This window comes from Jaculus jaculus, chromosome 5 (genome assembly GCF_020740685.1).
Source record: "Jaculus jaculus isolate mJacJac1 chromosome 5, mJacJac1.mat.Y.cur, whole genome shotgun sequence".
Taxonomy (NCBI): Eukaryota; Metazoa; Chordata; class Mammalia; order Rodentia; family Dipodidae; genus Jaculus; species Jaculus jaculus.
In genome coordinates this window covers 5,417,041-5,438,844 of record NC_059106.1, presented here as the reverse complement: position 1 = coordinate 5,438,844, position 21,804 = coordinate 5,417,041, and the positions used below count along the sequence as shown (strand labels likewise).

The 21,804-nt window shown below is 54.8% G+C and overlaps 1 protein-coding gene across 9 annotated transcripts in view; it reads left to right on the top strand.

Annotated features, from left to right (window-relative positions):
- Positions 1 to 21,804, top strand: part of Bin1 (bridging integrator 1) — a 64,329-nt gene that overhangs the window by 28,552 nt on the left and 13,973 nt on the right. For 5 of the 9 annotated variants that reach the window (XM_045149614.1, XM_045149613.1, XM_045149612.1 and 2 more), the window contains exons 2-10: positions 4,689 to 4,769; positions 10,117 to 10,171; positions 10,274 to 10,368; positions 10,990 to 11,085; positions 12,250 to 12,357; positions 13,029 to 13,121; positions 17,271 to 17,356; positions 17,493 to 17,568; positions 20,989 to 21,071. In XM_045149614.1, the coding sequence (XP_045005549.1) occupies positions 4,689 to 4,769; positions 10,117 to 10,171; positions 10,274 to 10,368; positions 10,990 to 11,085; positions 12,250 to 12,357; positions 13,029 to 13,121; positions 17,271 to 17,356; positions 17,493 to 17,568; positions 20,989 to 21,071 (773 nt within the window). The remainder of the gene's footprint in view (positions 1 to 4,688; positions 4,770 to 10,116; positions 10,172 to 10,273; positions 10,369 to 10,989; positions 11,086 to 12,249; positions 12,358 to 13,028; positions 13,122 to 17,270; positions 17,357 to 17,492; positions 17,569 to 20,988; positions 21,072 to 21,804) is intronic. The other 4 variants (XM_004668173.3, XM_004668172.2, XM_004668171.2 and 1 more) reach the window with 1 other exon arrangement.

Below are 21,804 nucleotides of genomic sequence, written 5' to 3'. Positions count from 1 at the left end.
TGGCACTGATAAGCTCCCTGCACTATTGGCTTTGCTGGGAGGCCTTCCTCCCTCCCCCCAGGCTCCTGTGCTGACACACACACAGAAATGTGCTCAGCCGAGCCTCATTCCCTGCCTCCCACCCGAGCCCCCTCTTGGCTCATTACAGCGCGAGACACCGGCTGAGTGTGTGATGAGTGTCCGGACGCTCAGAGTCTGTCTTTTTTTAATGTCTTTGGATTTTCCAGATAGGGTCTCACTCTAGTCCAGGCTGACCTGGAATTCACTATGGAGTCTCAGGGTGTCCACGGACTCATGGCAATCCTCCTACATCTGTCTCCCTAGTGCTGGGATTAAAGGTGTGCACCATCATACCCAGCACAAAGGAGGAACTTTCTAATTCAAATACTGCACTGAAAGAAGAAAATAAACTCTTGTGTGTATGTGTGTGGTTTTTGTTTTTTGAGGTAGGGTCTCACGCTAGTCCAGGCTGACCTGGAATTCATTATGGAGTCTCAGGCTGGCCTCGAACTCACAGCAATCCTACCTCTGCCTCCCGAGTGCTGGGATTAAAGGCGTGCGCCACCATGCCTGGCTCGATAGTCTGGCTTTTTGACTTGGCCCCACATTGTCCCTGGACACAGGGCGCCGCTAAGCCAGCGCTGCTCTGCTCTCGTCATCCACTCCTGCTCATCCTTCCGCTAACTCAGCGTCCCATTATGCTCCTGAGCCCCCTTCATCCAGTCCCAGACCCCCACCACCCTAGCCTAGAGCCCCTGTTTCCCCCAGTGTTGAAGAGAGAGCTCAGCATGCAGTGGATGGGAGGGGCAGACCCTGTCAGAGCAGAGGCCAGGTAGGTGTGTGGATTGTGCGTCAAGCACTGGTGGGGCCAGAGAGGCCACTTGTGTGTCCCCGGACATCTGTGTGGCCCCACAGCGGCCCTCAAGTCTGGCGCCGCGCAGGGCCTGGCCGTGCTGTTGATTCCCGGGGGGGCCAGCGACGGAGTGAGGGCCAGGGTGCGCAGCAGGCTTGGGGTGGGGGTCGGTCCTGGCCTAGGCCAAGGACAGGCGGGGTTCACTTTTCAGGCTGTGTGGCTCACTTCGGTCTTCAAAGGGAGGCTGTGTCTGCGGGTGCTCTGGCTTTGGGCAGTGGCCTCTGGCCGCTTGCTGTTACTCCCTCCCCCCCTCCTTGCCTTATCCCCCTCCTGGAGAGCTCTGAGGTTGGGGGGATAGGGTCATAGGGAGAAAATAGCAAGACCTGGTGGATGGCCTTCTGGTCAGGGCTTCCTTTTAGCCTCCTGGGCAAGCCGCCACCTTTTCCTTGGTCTTTCTCTCCTACCTTCCAACCCCCCACTGTGACTCAACAGTGTGACCTGTGAGGCTTCCAGTTGGGTAAAGCATGCAGGGTATGTGTGAGTGTGAGTTCTACGTGTGTGTGTGTGTGTGTGTGTGTGTGTGTGTGTGTGTGAGAGAGAGAGAGAGAGAGAGAGAGAGAGAGAGAGAGAGAGAGAGACAGAGACTGTGTATAAGGGCCAGGGTTTGGGCCTTGTGCTGCCTGCTGGCCTGTTGAAGGACACAGAGTGCCCAGGCCACTTCGATAATCTTCTCAGATTGGGCGCTGACTCCAGCCAGACCTGGTGGCCCTGTAGGTCCTTCCTGGTCTGGGACAGTCACGGGCCAGTCCCAGGCCTGCTCTGCGCCTCTGTGCTGTGTCAGGAGCCTCGGCGGCCCAGGCAGTCGAGTCATCTGGAGACTTAAGACACCCCTGCCCATGGGTGGGGCTCCCAGGGGCGCAGTGTGAGCTCAGCAGGGCGGGCCGCTCTGCCCTGGCTGTCTCTGAAGCCGCCCCACCGGGCTAGTGTGGGGGCTTGTCCTGTGGCTCCTGCCGATGACCGCGGTGGAGCCCCGGGGGCCTGGGTGGGGAGGCCTGAGGGCCTGGCTTGCTGTCCTCACCCAGTCAGTGCTGTGTTGTGTAACAGGCTGGTAGGCTGATTTCTAAAGAAAATGTTTTCAGTTAGCTTGCTGCTACTGTTACAGATGTTGGAGATAATCAACTTAAAAAGAAGAAAGGCTCATTTGACTCACAGGTTGAAGGTTTCAGTGCTTAGTTGATTGACCCATTGCCTTTTTTTTTTTTTTTTGGTTCTCAAGGTAGGGTCTCACTCTAGCCCAGGCTGACCTGGAATTCACTATGGAGTCTCAGGGTGTCAGGGTGGCCTCCGACTCATGGCGATCCGCCTACCTCTGCCTCCTGAGTGCTGGGATTAAAGGCGTGCGCCACCATGCCTGACTTGACCCATTGCTTTTGCCCGGGTGAGCAGCACATGCAGGGCACACATTGTGTCGGGGAAAGAAGTTGCTTGCTTTATGGCAGCCGAGCGAGCAAGAGGAGGGGCTCGGGGCTCAATATGCCTTTCAAGGCTGCACCCCTAATGACCTAATTTCCTAATTTTCTTCCACCAGCTGTACCCCTTAAAGGTTCTACCACCTCCTAGTAGCACTGTAAGCTGATTAAAAAGAAGGTCTTGAATACTGTGGTAGTTTGAATGTATGTCCCCTGCCCATAAACTCAGGTATTCTATTAAAATTGAGTTTATAGCTTCAGCCCCCAGCAGACAGATTCCTGCTGCAGGCAGGGGTGCATATCGCTGGGGGTGGATCTGAATTCCAACCCAAATGTGTGCAGAGAGGTTTTGTGCTCTGGCTTTTTGGTGGTGTGTTTCTGTTTGCATTGATCAATGGGAGCCAGCTTCTTCTGCCATTTGATGGAACTTCTGTTGGATCTGTAACCTTGAAATAAACCCCTTCTTCCCACAAACTATGTCTGGTTTGGATGTTCATCCCAGCAACGTGGAGCTGACTACAACAAATATGCAGGTTTTTTAAACAATACTTTATTTTTATTTATTTAACAGAGAAAGAGGGAGAGAGAGAGAGGGAGGGAGGGAGGAAGGGAGGGAGAATGGGTGCACCAGGGCCTCCAGCCACTGCAAACAAACTCTAGATGCATGTGCCACCATGTGCATCTGGCTAACATGGGTCCTGGGGAATGGAACCTTTGGCTTTGTAGGCAAATGCCTTATCCACTAAGCAATCCCTCCAGCTCAGATATACAGGTTTTTAGTGTCCCCATATCCCCTTCAAGGACACACCTCTATGAGCCAACTTTTTTCCACTCACCTCATGCCTGGAAGGTCCCCCCCCCCGCCCCCCAGTAGCACCACAGGCTGGTGACCAGGCCTGCTGTCCCTGAGTCTTTTGGAGATACTTGTCCAAACTTTTGCAGAAAAGAAATTCATTTGTATAGTTTTTAAAAAATATTTAAAAATATTTATTTATTTATTTGCAAGGAGAGAGAGAGAAGAGAGAATGGGCATGCCAGGGCCTCTAGCCACTGCAAAGGAACTCTAGATACATGAGTCACCTTGTGCATCTGGCTTTTACATGGGTACTGGGGAATCAAGCTCACGTTGCAGGCAAGTGCCTTAACCGCTGAGCCATCTCTCCAGCCCTGTTTGTATAGTTTTAGAAGCTACAAAGCCCAAGGTCCAGGCTACATCTAGTGACGGTCTTCTTCCAGAGACCTAGGAGAGCCAGAGAGGGCGAAGTTTGCTTCTGCAGTCAGCCCTCCACGTCTGTGAGTTCTGCATCCACACACCAACCAGCCTTGAATTGAAAGTATGCAGGGGAAAAAAATTCCAAAGAGCAAAAGTTGAATTTGCCATGTAGTAAGCACTGCATTGAGTGAAACAACGTGTCCCTTGCCATGTCACTGGCGTCCAATGTCTCCCCAGCATTTTTCTGAGCACTGACAGCCTCTCACCCGTGTCCCACTCGTGTGGCATGAGGTTAGGCCCGCAGCGATTGTGGCTTCGCCAAACACACAGAAAGTCTAGCTCGTTGTCATTTGTTGAGGAGCACTGGGTAATGATCCACATAGCACTCACACTGAAGTATTTTAATTTCTAGAGGAGGATGTGTGCAGGCTCCAGGCAAACATGGTGGCATTTTAGATAAGGAGTTTGGCATTTGAACCAATCCCCTGTATATACTGAGAGGTGACAACATAGCCCAATCACTCGTGGTGACTAACCCAACACTCGATAGTGACATTAATTCATCTCAAAGGGATGAACCCTCATACCCTGGTCACCCGCATTAGGTCTCCCCTGCCACGCTGGGATAAGCTTCCAACGCAGGAAATGGGGGTCATAACCGATCATGGCAGAGCAGCTGACACTTACCCGTGCCCCTGCACCCTGGGCTGGGCTATGTGGGCCGGCGTCTCCTTGACCGTTGGGGACTGTGTCCGTTACTTTCTTTGTGAGAAAATACATGGCAAGAAGCAGTGTAGGGAAGGGTTTGTTTTGGCCTTGAGTTTCTGGAGGTACAGGCGGAGAGGCACGGGGGCCAAGCCTGAGGCACCGGTCACCTGGCATAGGTGCTCGGGAGGTGGCGATGCGGGGAGGGTGGTGCTTTCTGGTCTTTGCAGTGCAGGGCCTCTGGGATGGCGCCACCCACAGTCAGGGTGGGCCACCTCCATGGTCTACTCCAGCCTCTCTTTCGGACACACCCTGAGATTTGTCTCCTGGGAGGCTCTAGAACCAATCAATTGACAGTGGCGATGACCCGTCACAGTCACTGAGGACCCTTGCTCGGGCCTCTCTGTTTCCCATGCTGATGTTTCTTCCTCCTGCCCTGTGCCGACAGGTCCTGCAGAAACTGGGGAAGGCGGATGAGACGAAGGACGAGCAGTTTGAACAGTGTGTCCAGAATTTCAACAAGCAGCTGGTGAGTGTGGCTGGCCCCTGGCCTTGGTGTACGTGTGGGGAATGGGGGGTGGAAAATGGCCAGAGCCAAATTTGTGGAGTAGGCGACCTCAGAGGACCAGGTCAGTGTGGGCCGGTGAGGTTGTGCGAGGTTTCCTGTGGGGGCACTGGCCCTGTCTGGGACCGCTGGAGACAAGAGGCCAGGGCCTGGGTTAGGTCTATGGCAAGACTTGGAGGGGAATGACTGGGAGAGAACAGCGGACTCTGGTCTGACCTTGGAAAAGCTTGCAGGTCAAGGCCAGTGAGAGTTATTGAAGCTTCTTACGGGAGACTGGTATCTATAGCATGTAGTGGGGTATAGGTCAGGCTAGATTTGGTTTGGGCATTAGCTGGGCCTGATGAGGGCCCGGCTGTGTGGGAGGTTCCCTTTGAGGATGGCTTCCAGACAGCCCTGAGGGTGGCTGCTCCATTGTTCTCCTTTTGTCCATGGAGCAGGCGAGGCTTAGAGATACTCAAAGTCATCCACTTTGGAATTTGATTCAGACCTTCTCTTGTCTGGTTCCCAAGCCTGGAAGGAAGTCGCTGGGTGTCTTTACCTGGGCCCATCTCAGGATTAATCATGTCGGAGCCTGCAGCCAGTGGCTGGATACAAGGCAGAACTTCCTTACTGAAGGGAAAAGTGAATACCCTGACTTGGCTGCCCCTGAGACTCCCCCCGGCCCGAGGTCTGCTGAGTCTAGAGCAAGAAACTCTGGCTCCATCTCAGGACAGAAGAAGGTGGAGTGAGCTAGCTTGGATGATGCCCTCTCACTGAGGAGTGGCAGGGGAAGGGAGCAGGAGGGGAGGCTGAGCTGGGCCATGTCTCGATGGCTTCTTCAGGCCATTCCTATGAGAGTGACAGATGGAGATGTGGCCGGAGAGGAAGGCCACAAGCAGCGTGGCTGGGTGTGCTGGTAGCAGAGCAGGGTAGTCCGGGCCGGGCCCTTACACCTCTGGCTGCTCATGATCCACGCCCGAGGCCTTGGCAAGCGAGCGCCCGAGGTGGTGTAAAAAGCCCTTACAGCTGATGTGGAACCCCGAGAAAGTTCTGCCTTGGAGAATGCTGAGGGCTCACTGTAGAGCGTCTCGGAGCTGCTGGGAGGGAGGAAGGGAGGGAGAGAGAGAGAGAGAGATTGAGAAGAGAGAGACTAGTTCGCTAGTGAAGGTTGGGAGCATGCTGGGAGAGGGCTGGGCAGTTGGCAGAAACCCGAGAACACACTAGGTGAGGTCCTCAGGACAAGGCTCAGCTCAGGGTAGGGAGAGGATCCACCATGGCTGATTGTCCCTAGGGGCCCTGATGGGAGTTATTTCAAGCCCCATGTCCAGTACTCACCTCACAGGGGGCTTCTGCTGCATTTTTCCTCACCTGACAGGTGTCGACTTGAACAAGAAGTCTGCGGCCTCGGCCTCTGATTCTGTCTCAGGAAGCTTGGTGTGGCCTCTGCTTAGCTGGTTTCCCCAGGTTATGGGCCATTCTGAAGTCCTTTCTGAGACTTGACTCTGGGCCTGGCATAGCCTTGCAATGGGGGCTGGTCTGTGCCTTCTTTTACCAGTGAAACACTTGGGGCTCAGAGAGGTTAAGGCCACAAGCTTGGGGGGGGGTTTAGAGATTTAAGTCAGGACCCTGGGCCCTTTAACTTTCTCTGGCATTCACCTAGTCCTGGAGCCGTGGGCAGCTCTGGGCTTGGAGGGGGGCTGGCAGGGTCTCTGCGGAGCTGGCTGGTCTGTCAGGAGAGGGAGAGAAGGCGCAGAGGCTGGAGTCCAGGTCCCTGTGGCCCCTAGCATGGCTCTTCCTACTCACTGTTACACCGTGGATCGTGGTTCGGAGGGCGCCCACTGTGATGCCCACATTCTTGTGTCTTGGAACAAGGAACTAGACCCAGAGACACATGGGTAGTGATAGAAACAAAGACAGTTTATTAAGAAAGAGACCACTTTTGAGCAAGGAAGTGGTTCAGAGAGTTCAGAAAGGTGAGGCGCTTAATGTTGCCCATGCCTGGCAGATAGGGATATTTATACTACTTTTAACTCTTTTAAAAAACCTACTTTTAACTCTTTTAAAAAAAAATTTAAATTATTTATGGGGGGGGGAATGTTAGCACCAGTCCTCTAACCACTGCAAATTAACCCAGATGCATGTGCCACCTTGTGCATCTGGCTTTATGTGGGTCCTGGGGAATTGAACCTGGGTCCTTGGATTCTGCAGGCAAGCATCTTAACTGCTAAGCCATCTCTCTAGCCCAGCACTCGCTATTTCTGAGCGTGCTGTGTTACACGCTGACTTTGTGAGGGAGAGGATTCCAGTTCTTCTGGCATCTGTTTTCTTTCATTTGCACTGAGTGACAGCAACTCTGTCTTCAGGGAAGTAAGGCTCCCACCCTTTCCTGTGACCCCAGGAGAGGGCATAGTTTCCCTTGCAGTCACCTGCTCTCACAGTGACCCAGGGTGCAGAGCCCCGCTTGGTGGGAGCGCTCCTGCCTTCCACTCCCTGCTCTGAGTGACCCCGTTTGGTCCCTCAGGCCCAAGTACTGCGCACCCTACTAAGATCTTCCTGAAAACCCTTTCAGTCTTCCGGGCTGTCCGAGCGCCGCCTTGTCGGGCTGCTCTAGCCTGCTGAACCCCAGAACTCACTGAGGTGGGCAACTCTGATTTCTTCTTTCCTCAAGCCCCCTGCCCCCACCTCTGGTTATTGAGTGAAAACCCATCCTTTGGCACTAGTTGCCTAGGGGCAAAAGTCAGGGGCTGGAGCTGAAGGGGTCTGTGCAGGAGGGATGTCCCTGACTCCTGGAGGCACAAAGAGGTGGGAGCCTGGGTGCGGTACTGTCATCAAGGGAGGCTCAGAAAAGCATAGGTCAAGGCAGTCCAACATCTTTTGTCACCACATCAGGTCCTTACTAACACCCATGGGTCCTAACGAGCAATGGCCCAGAATCTTGTCCCTGAGGTGGGCTCTGCAAGGAGTGTGATGATTGGAACCTGGAAGCTTCCAGAGAATTGTTCCCCAGCCATTCTGTTTAGGGGACAGGGAGCTAGTTTGAGAGGAGGCACGTGAGCTGTGAGCTTGTTCCCTCCATGTACGGCTGGGTGGGCTGGGATCCCAGGTATGGGATGGCTGTGTCCGCCCTGGGGAGACCCTGGGGGATGTTGACAGGCAGTGGGGAGACAGAGTTCTGGGCAGTCCCTTACACATCTGTTTGCAGTGTGCCTGCTCATAGCCTGTTGTCTGGGAAACACAGGGCCCTCTTATGGCCCATGGCCCCAGTGAGTGCCTAGCCTTCCTCATGGGCACCCCTTGTTTGAGTGCACTATAGGAGCATGGGCTGGGGGATGGCGGGGAGGGGGCAGAGGTATGGTTGGGTTGGGGGAGGCTTGTCAAGGAGAGAAGCTGGGTCTGGAAGATTCTGTGATATCAAAAGATACGGTAGTATCGATCATGAGTGCACACTAACCCTTATTTCTGCCAGCAAAACTTTTAAACAGTACCGTGGGGAGGCTGAGGAGTGCCTGGGCCTTCCTCCCTGACCAGCCTGCATCCCGTAAGCCTCATCTCCCGGAACTCCAGAGTCTGAACAATTCTGGATCCGACTTTTGCTTGATTATTTAATCTGTGCTCAGCCATCCTTGAGCCCGGGTGATGACTCGTGTCTGACCAAGGTCACACACTGGCTGCTCAGGTCGCCTTTCCTTGTCCACACGCTGTGATCTGTGGAGTCAGCCAACCGCAGACTGGAGACATGTGGGCGGAGGACAGTACAAATCACACGACAGCAGAGAATTCAGGTGGAAGCAGTGTCGAGGCCTGCGGTGCCCGGGACGATGCGCGTGGTCTCTGCCGATGCACATAAGGGGCTTGTACCTCTGGGGTTCAGGTATCAGACGGGGTTCCAGGATGAACCCCTAAACATCCCAGGAGACATCTGTCCTGTAGGGGACCTGAGGGAGTCTAGAGGGGGCCTTTGTTCCTCCCTACTCCTGGTCTGTTGTATTTCACAGCATCTAGCATGCGATGCAGCCATCATGCTCGCAGGCTCTGGGGCCACTGCTCCTTCCCAGGTACCCATGCGGCTCTGCCTGAGTCCCGGGCTCTCCCAGTCTGTGTGTGACTCTAGAAAAATCTGCCAGTCCTCTCAGCATCCTCACGAGCGGATGACAGCGGTGTTCAGAAGATGGTGCCCAGGCTACGGTGGGCACGAGGGGAGGAAGAAGTGGACCGCAGCTGAGAAGGGCGGGCCTGCCTTGGGGACGAGAGAGGCAGGAGGGTACTGGAGTGGGGGGAGAGGTAGCTGGTTCCTGCTGCTTGTCCTTGCTGGTGGTTGACCAGGCTGGGCCATAACCAGGTCGGCTTTGCACCCCCTAGGTCTGCCGGGGCTGTGGCCAACTATGGCTGCTGTCTTCCTCCCCTTCCTCCGGGGTGAGGTTACTTCCCGAGACATAGCCACATTCAGCCACATGTCCCCCTGTCGCTCTGTGTGAAGCCACCTCCTTGGTCTGGGCTTGGAGGCTCTGGGGCTCGGAGAGGCACCCTGACTTACGTGCTACACGATCCCAGCCCTTTTGTGTTCCTATCCCGTCTCTCGTGGTTCTGGAACCTGCCGCTGCTCACTGTGGGTGCTCTGAGGGCTCGCCTCGGCTTTCCTGGCTCATGGCTTCCCTCTCCCGCTGGGCCTGTTGCCCCAGGAGGCTTCACCACTGTCCTGGCTCAGGGAGCTTGCCAGCTGGCCCGCTCCCCTCTCCGGCTTTTCCTTGTGACATCTTACATCTTCCTTCCCACCGGGGCTGGGGACCTGACATCTTCGTCCTGGGAGCGCCGTCTTTTCTGGGGGTTCTCTCCTTGGAGGTGGCTGGCGGCCCTCGATGCTTCAGTGCTGTGGGGCGCCGGCTGCTCGCAGCACCGCAGCTTGTGGAACAGGGTGCCTGGTGGCCACAGCACCGGCCGCCCATGCGCCAGGGGCCTCTGGTCACTCATTGGCCATCGCCTGAGATCTGTGCTGCGGTACCTGTGTGCCATGCATGTGGCATTCAGTCAGCAGTGCTCCGGTGCGTCCTTCAGTGCATCGGGCCCTGACTTCCTGCCATGCCTACGGGTCGGAGTGGTTGGTGATAAACGGGATGGCAGGCGTTTTGAGGCGGGACTGGGCCGGGACAGTGTGACTTTGTGGGCCAGAGCTGCTGTCTTCTGAGACGCACTCTCCGCCATCCTGTGGGGAGGACAGTTGATTGGTGGCCACTGGCAGGAGGATAGCCCAGCTTATCATGAGGGAGTGGCAGGAAGAGAGAGCGTCGTTACCCGTGTCCCCAGCCCCTGACATGGTCTTTGGCTTCCTCGGCAGACGGAGGGCACCCGGCTGCAGAAGGATCTCCGGACCTACCTGGCTTCTGTCAAAGGTAAGGGGAAGAGCCCGCGGCTGCTCTGAGCCAGGCTTGCCGCAGTGATGGCCGGGCAAGCGATGTCAGGGGGACGCCATGCATCTTCTCTCTGCCCCACAGCCATGCACGAGGCCTCCAAGAAGCTGAACGAGTGTCTCCAGGAGGTGTATGAGCCCGACTGGCCTGGCAGGGATGAGGCCAACAAGATCGCCGAGGTGAGCGTGGCCCGGGCGCCTCCCACAGGATCCGTTTGTCTTTCGCTCCTGTCCCCCTCTGCCTCACCCACGCGACGTGCTCTCTTGGTTGTCTGGCTCTCACATGCTGAGTACCCTGGGGCAAGTTGCCTCCTTGCTGAGTGACTTTTTAAAAAATATTTTATTTTTATTTATTTATTTGACAGAGAAAGAGGGAGAGAGAGACAAAGAGAGAGAGAGAATGGGCACGCCAGGGCCTCCAGCCACTGCAAATGAACTCCAGACCCATGTGCCCCCTTGTGCATCTGGCTAGCGTGGGTCCTGGGGAATTGAACCTAGGTCCTTTGGCTTTGCAGGCAAACACCTTAATCACTGAGCCATCCCTCAAGCCCTAAGAGTTACTTTTCCAGTTCTCACCTACTGCGGTGGAAAGGGAAGGGACAGACTGGGGTTGTCCTGTGCGCATCAAAGTTTCCCTTACTAACCCTGCCAGTCCTGGCTGTATACGAACCAGGAGAGACAGACCTTGTTGTCTTGGGAATCCAAGGCTCTGAGAATCCCTGGAGCTCTGAGGTGATGTGCTCCGGCTGGGAGACCAGGGGGTCTTGTGGTCTAGCTCGCTGAGGCTCTCTTGCATTTCAGAACAATGACCTGCTATGGATGGACTACCACCAGAAGCTGGTGGACCAGGCACTGCTAACCATGGACACCTACCTGGGCCAGTTCCCTGACATCAAGGTGAGAAGCCTCCCAGCCTTTGCCTTGAAGCCCATGGAAGGAGTCAGAGATGGAGAGAGGCCTCTCCCTGGCTTGGCAGCTTGTCTGTGAAGGGCTGCTCCCTCAGCCCCGCTCCCCAGAAATGGGCCTCTCTGGGCCTTGGGGTCTCAGGGCTAAAGCAGTGGTTCTCAGGAGTTTGTGCCTGTTGATGTAAGTGTGTGAGTGGCTACGTTGCCGTGGACTGACTGTGATACGATCGGAGATGCGAGGCCCCAGTGTGTTGTGTTCTCGTGTATGTGTTGAGTGTGCTTGGGAGGGTATGCATGTGGCTGTGTGTGTTGCCTGTTGTCCGCGGCTGGGTGTCTGTGCACGTATGTGTTACTGTGTGTTTAGAAAGCTGGCTGCCTCTGCCGAGTCTGCATACGTACTTAGAGCCTTGAGTCCCCGGGTCTCTCCTGGACTTCGGGCCCCTGAGGACTGTGCCCCGTGGAGGTACAGGCCACCGTAGCACAGGAGGGTAGCCTTTCACAGGACTTGATTCCTCCGTGGGCATGCGGGGGTGCTTCCCTCCAGTAGCCAGGGGCTGACCAGTGTAGGTTCCTTGGATTATGGGGTGGCTCAGGAGGGGATCTGGAGCCTGACGGAGGGGTATTGTTGAAGAGCTCAGAGCCTGGGCTGGGAGACAGTGAGGTTGGTAGAGCGCTTGCCTCGCAACTGTGAGCATCTGAGGCTGATCCCCAGAACCCACACTGTGGAAAGCAAAGGCTGAGCACTGTGGCACACTGCTACAATGTCTTCACTAGGGGGGCAGAGATAGGTGGTCCTCTGAACCTCACTGGCCAGTAGGCCTAGGCTAATAGGTGAGCTGAAGGTCAGTGAGAGACCCTGTCTCGGAAATGGTGTACAACCTCTGAGCAGCGACACAGCCACACCCTGGCAAGAAGGAGGCTTGGTTCACACAGCACTGGCTAGCGGTTCCTGACGAGTGGCTCACACAGAATGGAGAGCCTGTCCTTCAAGGCGAGCTCCTTGACTCTAGAGGCGTCCGCATCCGGGCTCCAGCGTGCCTGCCATGGAGGCCGGGGCCCGGGCGCGCTGCTCCACGCCTGCTGCGTTTCCGTGGCGCTGTCTCTCTGAGCGCCTCGGCGCCGGGCCTCGCTGAGCCCTGCTCTGTCCTCTCCCTAGTCACGCATTGCCAAGAGGGGACGGAAGCTGGTGGATTACGACAGCGCCCGGCACCACTACGAATCCCTTCAAACCGCCAAAAAGAAGGATGAAGTCAAAATCGCAAAGGTACGGGTCGGGTTAGGGTAGGACTGTCTCTGGGGAGGCGGGCACGTGGGGGTGGCACGTGGCTTGCCCAAGGTCCCCAGCTGTGGGTGGGGATGATGCCACCCTCAGGGCCAGTGAGAGGGAAGGCCCTTGTAGGTGCCTAGGCGGGGGCTCTTTTGGCCCCTTCCTGGCTCGGGCAGACTCCTCTGCCCGACTCTGAGGCCGTTTTCCAGAATGACAATAGACCCAGCTTGGGTTTCCCTGGCTTGGTGCCACCCTGCCCAACGCACCGAATGGAATTCTGTCATGGGATCTGATGTGACCCTCGCTTGCTGGAACAAGCCAGTGGGCTGGTCAGAGGGCTGGCCATGTGGCCATGTGGTGAGTGGGTGGGTTGCTGGATGGGTGGGTGGGTGGTGGGAAAGACCCTGCTTGCTGAGCCCCTCTGCCCCGCTCACTACTTTTACAGTTGTCTTTGCAATTGGAGTTCACACCCCCTCCAGGCTCCCTTGGGTGGGCTCCCCCTTAATTTTTTCAGACTTTGGGGGGTTCTCTACTTGGTGGGGGGCTGGCTTGTCTGTCTCTGCGTGGAATGGTGGGCTTGGTGTTTTAATATCTGTGTGTTTCTCTCTCCCATCTCCCTCCTGTCTCTCCCCCTCCTTGGCCTTGACCGTCCCCTCCCCCTCCCGTAGCCTGTCTCGCTGCTTGAGAAAGCCGCCCCCCAGTGGTGCCAAGGCAAACTGCAGGCTCATCTCGTAGCTCAAACTAACCTGCTCCGAAATCAGGTGACACTGGCTTCTAACCTTGCACGTGCTGGCGCCTTCTGGTCCGTTGTTCTGTCTCCTCACTGGGTGTCCTTGTGTCCAGCAGCCCCATGCTTTCTCCAGGCAGGGGAGGGCTCAGCCTCTTTCCCAACAGGAGACAGGGTTGGAGACTGAGCACACAGCCTGATGTATACACGGGGTTGGGGGCTTTCAGGTGCCTCTGAGGTTCCTGCTTTAGTGGGACACATGGGTAGGTGATCTGACAGGTAGGGGCCAAGGGATGGCAGCTGACTTAAGTGGGGGCCCATGTCTGTGGTCTCCCGATGACTCTGACGAGCGTGAGCCTGGGGGCTTTGCGTCTCCGCCTCTCTGAGGGCTCCTGCCCTGTGGTGTGGTGTCCTTCGAGCCTCCTGCAGGGCCGAGATTATCCTAAATGCTCTAAGGAGTCAAATCTGCCCAGAAACACGCAGTCCCTGGATCTGAGAGCTGCTCGTGCCCGAGTGGGTTTCCTGCCTCGTCGAGCCTCAGGATGGTTAACCTGGGCTCCATACGGGTGCCCTTTGTCCCCCACAGGCCCTTGAGGTGACTCTACAGTCTGGCTGGGATCCTGAGGCCTGGGAGGAGACCTGGGTTCAGGGAGGGTCGTTCTTTGGTGGTTTCATGGAGGCAAAGGCCTTGGGAGACTTCTTGGAAAAGGGTCTTTGTACGGAATGCTGGGCCACCCCACCATCCTGGCCATGCATCTTAGATTCCTCTTGCTGTTCTGTCCTTGGAACTGTCATTGTGGTGCCCCAGGAGAAGTCTGGCACCTTCCAGGTCTGAGTGGGCCCAGCCTGCCATGTCTGTGGACCTCTTTGTAGCGGAGGTGGGGCAGGCATCGGAGGTTACCTCGGGAGGATAGATTTCACCTGGACAGGGCCCCGTTTTTCCTGGGCCACCTCCTGATTGCATCATCATCTCTAACCCACATGTATCAAGTACCTGGGAAGGAGGAGAGTTCCAGCCTGGCATGGCTGGCTGCCCAATTTCTTTTTAGTGTGCATGCGTGTGTCTGTGTGTGCGTGCAGGTGCACATGCGTGTGTGGGTGTATGTAAAGGCCCAAGGACCACTTTAGGTATCATTCCTGAGGAATGCTGTGCACTTTTTTTTTTTTTTGAGACAAGGTTTCTCACTGGGCCTAGAACTTTCCAAGTAGACGAGGCTAGTTAGCCAGCAAGCCCCCGGAGCGGTCTGCGTCCAAGTCCACCTCCACAGCACTAGGATTGCAGGAGTTCTCTAATTGTGCCCAGCATTTTTATGTGGGTCCTGAGAGTCAAACGTGGGCCCTCATTCTTGCAAGGCACTTTACCTACTGAGCTCTTTTACCCCAAGACCCCAGCAATTTCTTACCTGACCCACTGCCTGATTACTTCCAGGCCAACGCTTGGGGCTGACTTTGGGGAGACTGAGGTTGGGGTCAGGGTGACTCGGGCTCTTCAGGGCCGGTGGAGGCGGCCTCTGGTAGTTTAGGCAAGGTGCAGCTCAGCCTTGGCGCGTAAGGCCTGAGGGGATAGAGGGGACTGGGCTACTGACTTGGAGCCAGGTTTCTATATGATGATCCTTGAAAACGCTAGATCCTCTGCCTGAGCATGGACCGCTCCTGAGGGGCTGTAAGGCGTGCGATGGGGCCCGGCTGCTACTTTGGGGTTTCTGTGATGGGTAGAATTAGGGAATCCTTCTAAGAGGGGCCCACACTCCACCCTGAAGGCGCAGCAGGGGAGGCTGGGGGATGCACCATTGCGTCTTTGTTTCCACATGGCTCCCACTTTTCGTTGAGAATACCCCCCCCTCCCGGGCCTGGCTGGAAGCCGGACCGACTCTGGAGGCGCTCCCATTCCTCGTAGGCAGCTGGCTGACTGTGAACTGGACACTGGGACCCCAGTCTGCCCTGTGGGTCGACCTGACTGTGTGGAGATGGCACAGCCTTGTCGTGGCCCCAGCTGATTCTGGGTGCGTTCCCTCCTTGCAGCAGCCTCCCGGGCCTACCTGAAGGATGGGGCGTACCTCTGGTCAGTACCTCTACTTCAGCATCGGGGGGAAGCTGTGGGACCTGCAAAGGCCTCCCCCACTGCCCAGAGCTCTCCTCATTCTCAGTCCCTCCCAAGTGCTTCCTTTGCGAGAGGCCAGAAAAGGAAGAGCATGAGCCAAAGGGAAAGAAGGCACAGCCCCCCCCAGCTTCTGGGCACTTTAAAAATAGACTTGCCCCATTCTCTGCAATGTTGCCGGGACTTCTGAACAGGCCCCCGTGCCTGCTAAGGAGGCTCCCTGTTCTGATCTGATCCGTTCCAAGAGAGTCATTCGTGTGTAAATCCACATTTTCGCCTACTAGTCCACCTTAAAAATATGCGAGTGTGTGTGTGAGTGCATGTGTGTATGTGTGTGTGTGTGTGAGTGTGTGTAACTATGACTGTGTGCCCGTGTGTAGAGGCCAGAGGACACCCTCAGGTATCATTCCTCAGGGGCTGTCCACATTGTTATTATTATTTTTTGAGATGGATTCTTATTGGTCTGGAGTTAACAAAAGGCTGAACTGTCTGGCCAGTGAGTCCCAGGGATCTTCCTTTCTCTGCATCCCTAACACTGGGATTGCCATGCTCTGCTTTTTTTTTTGAGGTAGGGTTTCATTCCAGCCCAGGCTGACCTGGAATTCACTATGGAATCTCAGGGTGGCCTTGAACTCTCATTAATCCTTCTACCTCTTCCTCCCGAGTGCTGGGATTAAAGTTGTGTGCCACCATACCCAGCCCATGCCCAGCTTTTATTTTTCTTTATTTTATTATTATTTTTTTTCCCCAAGGTAGGATCTCACTCTGGCTCAGGCTGACCTGGAACTCACTCTGTAGTCCCAGACTGGCTTTGAACTCACAGTGATTCTCCTACCTCTGCCTCCTGGGTGCTAGGATTAAAGGCGTGCACCACCACACCTGGCACTGGCTTTTTTTTTGTTTGTTTTAAATGTAGTTAATGTGGGTTTGGGGGGCTGTAACTCAGATCCTTATGCTTGAAGCACTCAGCGCTTGAGCTAACTTGCTAGCCCCACCTTTAAATTTGTATTAAGTTTTGAAAGGTCATGTGTTTTACGTGGGGTTACTGTATTCAGAAGCCATGGAGGCCCCTCCTTTAGCTCCTTCGTCAAGTCACCAAGGAGGGCTTTGGCTAGGGGTCCCTCGGGGATGGGAGCTCACTTGGGCTGGTCTTAGCCTAAGGCTGGGTGGAGCTGACAGCTGAGCCTGGGGAAATGGTGTACTTTGCCTAGAATAGTGTCCTGGTCAGCCAGCTGCCTTTGCCAGGAGGTGGTCCTAGCCCTAGCCTGAGCATGTGAAGCTGTTGGCTGGAGGCATTCCCCTGAGCAAGGCCTGCGTGCCTGGGCTCTAATTCAGACTTGAACATGAGTCACCCCCTTGAGTCACTGTCCCTAGTCCTGGACCTATCAGTGACTCACAGCTCTGGCTGGGCGCTGGGAACGAGTGCCACCTCCTGGTGGATGTGGGGGCAGGAAAAACAAGTGATCCAGAAGGGTGGGGGCCCAGGCTGTGCGGCCTGGCCCTCTCCTCCATGTCCCATTGGGTATTAGGTAGTGGCCACTGGTCCTCTGACTGGCCTGGTCACAGGAGAGAGAGTGGTGAGAAAGACTGCCTGAGGAAGGTAAGGGGAGTTTGGAGGCCAGGGCTGCGCAGCCGCTGGTCCTGAGAAAGGGCTCAGGAGCCTCCATGAGAAGTCAGTGAGAGCAGCCTTTATCCAGCCGAGTGCCCGGGCTAGCACTTGGCTCAGGGGGCTCTCGTGGGAGTGGGTAGGGCCTCCGCCCAGCTGAGTGCCAGGTTGGCCTCTTTGCATTTTGGCTCTTCGGGCCCCTTCTTATTTGCCTCTCCTCCAGCTTACCCAGATAGGTGGTCTCCTTTTTATAGTGGCCCAGTCCTTTTTCCATGAGTGCCCCCAGATCTAGCTGCAGGGGCCCCAAGGTCTGCAGTGGGAGATTCTTGGTGGGTGTCTCTATTCAACCAGCCTCTCTCCTGCCCAGGCCCCTGTGCCGGCACCCTGGGCAGGAGCTGGGGACTGGCTGTGAAGGTGGGCCTGGCTTGGGCTCCCCAGAGTAGGGATCCAGAAAGTATCTGACTTGCCCTGCCCTCCAGGCCGAGGAGGAACTCATCAAAGCCCAGAAGGTGTTTGAAGAGATGAATGTGGACCTGCAGGAGGAGCTACCCTCCCTGTGGAACAGGTGAGGCCCGTCCTGCTGGCCAGCCTGGCCCTGTGTCCTCCTGCCCTCTCAGGCTCCGTATCTCTGAGGCTGGGGCATGGGTCACATGTGGGCCTTTGGTTTTCACTGGTCACCTTCCTTCCTCTACCTCTGACAGCCGTGTAGGTTTCTATGTCAACACGTTCCAGAGCATTGCAGGCCTGGAGGAGAACTTCCACAGAGAGATGAGTAAGGTAAGCTAAGGACGCCCTGCAGGTCACTGCCTCTTGGCCATGAGGGCCAGTCAGAGGCAGGGATGGGGAGGATGGGCACCCCGGTAACCATGGCAACTTTTCCACTGGGGAGACTGTTGGCAGTCCAGTGGAGCCCAGCCTGCCATGCCCAGTCCTGTTACCTTAGAACCATGTACAGGACAGTGTGGCCAGCCTCTCTCGAACTGGAAGGCTACCGTCAGGCACCCCTTGTCCACAGAGGTCTAGAACATTTAGAATATCTAGAAATGGTGTCATTTCCCAATTTTGTAGGGAAATAATAAGTTTCCAGAATTTTCTCTTTTAAAGAAAGTCTTTCTGGGAGACTGATTGAGAGGGGAGGGGATATGATGGAGAATGGAGTTTCAAAGAGGAAAGTGGGGGTGGAGGGGAGGGCATTACTATGGAATGTTTTTTATGATCATGGAAGTTGTTAATAAAAAAAGTTGTAAAAAAAATAAAAGAAAGAAAGTCTCTCTGGGCTAGGGCGATGGCTTAAGATAATAAATCACTCACTGCACCGGTGTGAGGACCTGAGTTTGGATCCCCAGAACCCATGGAGCAATGCTGGGCACAGTGGTGTGTCCCTGTAACCACAGTGCTGGGGCGGTGGTGTCAGGGAGTCCCCAGGGCTTGCTGGCTAGCTAGTCCAGCCCAGTCACCGAGCCCCAGATTCAGCCAGAGACCTCATCTCAAAGAATAAGGTGGAGAGTGATTAAAGGAGATGCTGACATTGACCTCTGGCCTCCACACCCATGTGCACACGTGTGCATGCGCATCTGTACACACAGCTGTGCCCACATACATGCACATGCACACACATTCCCCCCCACCCGTATTTTTCTTTCATTGTTTGTTTTTCAAGGCAGGGTATCGCTGTAGCCCAGGCTGACCTGGAGTTCACTATGTAGTTTCAGGGTGGCCTTAAACTCACAGTGATCCTCCTATCTCTGCCTCCTGAGTGCTGGGATTAAAGGCATGCGCCACCATGCCTGGGCCCCTTGTATTTCTTAAGACATTGATACGGGCCTGTTTCATCTGCCAGAACCTGATGTGGGAAGAAGACTGACCAATTAGCTGACACTATTCAGTTTTGCCACCTCAGTGTGGTGTGGGCCTTGATTTTTGTCTCTTGGGCCCAGACACATGACATAATGATGGTGGGTTTCAGGCATGAGACTGAAGGAGAAAACATTGGGGTGGGTTTCTCCTTCCAACCCCATCTTTTAGGGCTTAGCTTTCCTTCCTGGCTTTACTCATTCCCTTTAAAGATTTGAGACAGATTATGAAAAGTTTAGGAAACAGGTATTTTAGGGACAGAGACCTTTATAGTTATCTCCAGGCAAAATTGTAAATGGAAGGAAAATTTAGCTCTGCGCCCCATAGTGGTCAAAGAGGGAAGTATTTTCAATAATGAGAACCATGGTGTGCATGGGAAAAAACCTCTCTTCCCTGTGCTTTTGTGGAAGGTTTTGGAAGCTGTAGTATGAGCTGAAGGCATCTTGGCAACATTACATTAATAGGTAGTAAGCCCAAAAAAGAAAAAAGAAAAATTAAACAGACAAAAAATGGAAAAAAAGAAAAAATAGTAAATCTTCAAAAAACTGTTTAAATTTTTATGCATGTGTGTGCACATGTGTTTATGTATGTAACTGCTAGAGGACAGACTTGTGTGTCATTTCTCAGGAACTCTGTCCATATATATATACATATACATATATATATATATATATTTTTTTTTTTTTTTTGAAGTAGGGTCTCACTCTAGCTCACGCTGACCTGGAATTCACTATGTAGTCTCAGGCTGGCCTCGAACTCACAGTGATCCTTCTACCTCTGCTCCCGAGTGCTGGGATTAAAGGCGTGCGCCACCACGTCCGGCTGTCTATCCTTTTTTGAGACAGGGTCTCTCATTGGCTTGGAACTCACCAAGTAGGCTAGAGTGGGACACACCCATCTGTACCTCCACAACACTGGGTTACAAGCACTGGGATCACAACACTGGGTTACAAGCACTGGGGTCACAACACTGGATTACAAGCACTGGGGTCACCACACTGGGTTACAAGCACTGCGGTCACCACACTGGGTTACAAGCACTGGGGTCACCACACTGGGTTACAAGCACTGGGGTCACCACACTGGATTACAAGCACTGGGGTCACCACACTGGATTACAAGCACTGGGGTCACCACACTGGATTACAAGCACTGGGGTCACCACACTGGATTACAAGCACTGGGGTCACCACACTGGGTTACAAGCACTGGGGTCACCACACTGGGTTACAAGCACTGGGGTCACCACACTGGATTACAAGCACTGGGGTCACAACACTGGGTTACAAGCACTGGGGTCACAACACTGGGTTACAAGCACTGGGGTCAGCACACTGGATTACAAGCACTGGGGTCACCACACTGGATTACAATCACTGGGGTCACCACACTGGGTTACAAGCACTGGGGTCACAACACTGGGTTACAAGCACTGGGGTCACCACACTGGGTTACAAGCACTGGGGTCACCACACTGGATTACAAGCACTGGGGTCACCACACTGGATTACAAGCACTGGGGTCACCACACTGGATTACAAGCACTGGGGTCACCACACTGGATTACAAGCACTGGGGTCACAACACTGGGTTACAAGCACTGGGGTCACAACACTGGGTTACAAGCACTGGGGTCACAACACTGGATTACAATCACTGGGGTCACCACACTGGATTACAAGCACTGGGGTCACCACACTGGATTACAAGCACTGGGGTCACAACACTGGGTTACAATCACTGGGGTCACAACACTGGATTACAATCACTGGGGTCACCACACTGGATTACAAGCACTGGGGTCACAACACTGGGTTACAAGCACTGGGCTCAAGTGAGGGGCCCTGCCTTGTGAAATAAAATGGAGAGCAATTGAGGAAGACAGTCAATACCAACCTCTGGCCTCTGGCACACACACACACACACGTGTACCCACATCCATATAAACGTGCCCGTGTGTGCATACACACATGTGCAAAAAAAAAAAGTCCTGGGGGACTTAGCCCTGTAGTAGAGCATTTGCCTAGAATGTTCAGTCTTGGGTTCGTTCCCCAGCACCATGGGAAAATGTGCAAACAGTAGAAACCTGTTGCATTCTGGGATATCCCTGTAAGTAGTAAGAGAAGAAAAGTTGGTCCTCAGAACCAGTAAGTGTCAGCAGTACAGCCCATGGCCCCTATTTTCTCTCACTGGTTTCCCCGCATTCCAGATGCTGGTCCCCACGCCCACTGACGAGTCTGGGAGAGCTTGCTCCGGGCCGGGCTAGGCAGGGGCGGTGGAGGGCCGGGGAAAGGTGTGGCTGACCCTTCCTGCCTCTGCTCACTCTTACTCTTCATCTGACAGCTCAACCAGAGCCTCAACGATGTGCTGGTCAGCCTGGAGAAGCAGCAAGGGAGCAACACCTTCACAGTCAAGGCCCAGCCGAGGTGGGTCAGCCTGCGGGCCGCCAGGGGAGACGAGGCCTGAGCGGGCAGGGCTCTGCGTCCTCATCACTTGCATCACTGGGACAGCTCCTTAAGGGCCTGCCGTGCCCTCCTTGGTCCCGTGGGGTTGGCCTTGGGCCTCTGGGAACCTTCCAGGTTTGATCTGCAGGTGTCGGAGGCAGCTCCCATCCGTGCTTGCTCGTTCCCGGGCTGCTTTGGAGCAGGGGACAGGGCTGTGGTCTCTGGATACCCATGTTCGCCTTCCCCACTCCTCCTGCTTCAAAGGAAGGCTCTGATCTCTGGACAGCAACAGGGCATTGTTTGCTTGGTCCTTCAGGACAGCTGTCAGGAGATCCCTGTTTGCTGTAGGAGATCATGGGTATGGCTGAGGGCCAGCAATGAAACAGTCTGAGTCTGGAGTTTTCTTGTGTGTGTGGGGGGGGGAGGGGAAGATGAGCGTGAGGGTGTGTATGTTGTGTTGTGACTGTATGGGTGTGCACACTTCACAGCAGAGTGCACCGAGCACTGTGAGCTGCATTGTGCCCGTGCTTGTCTAGTGGGGTGATGGCATCTCCTTCTTGAGGTAATTGGAGTGCTGCTCAGGAATCAGGAGGGGTTCAGTGAAGCATTGCTGTCCCTCTCCCTCCCCTGAAGATAAAATGTATGATTGGGAGAAGGGTGGCCCACAGGTTTCCTGAGATCATTTCAAAGAGTGGGTGGGTGGGGGGAGAAGAAA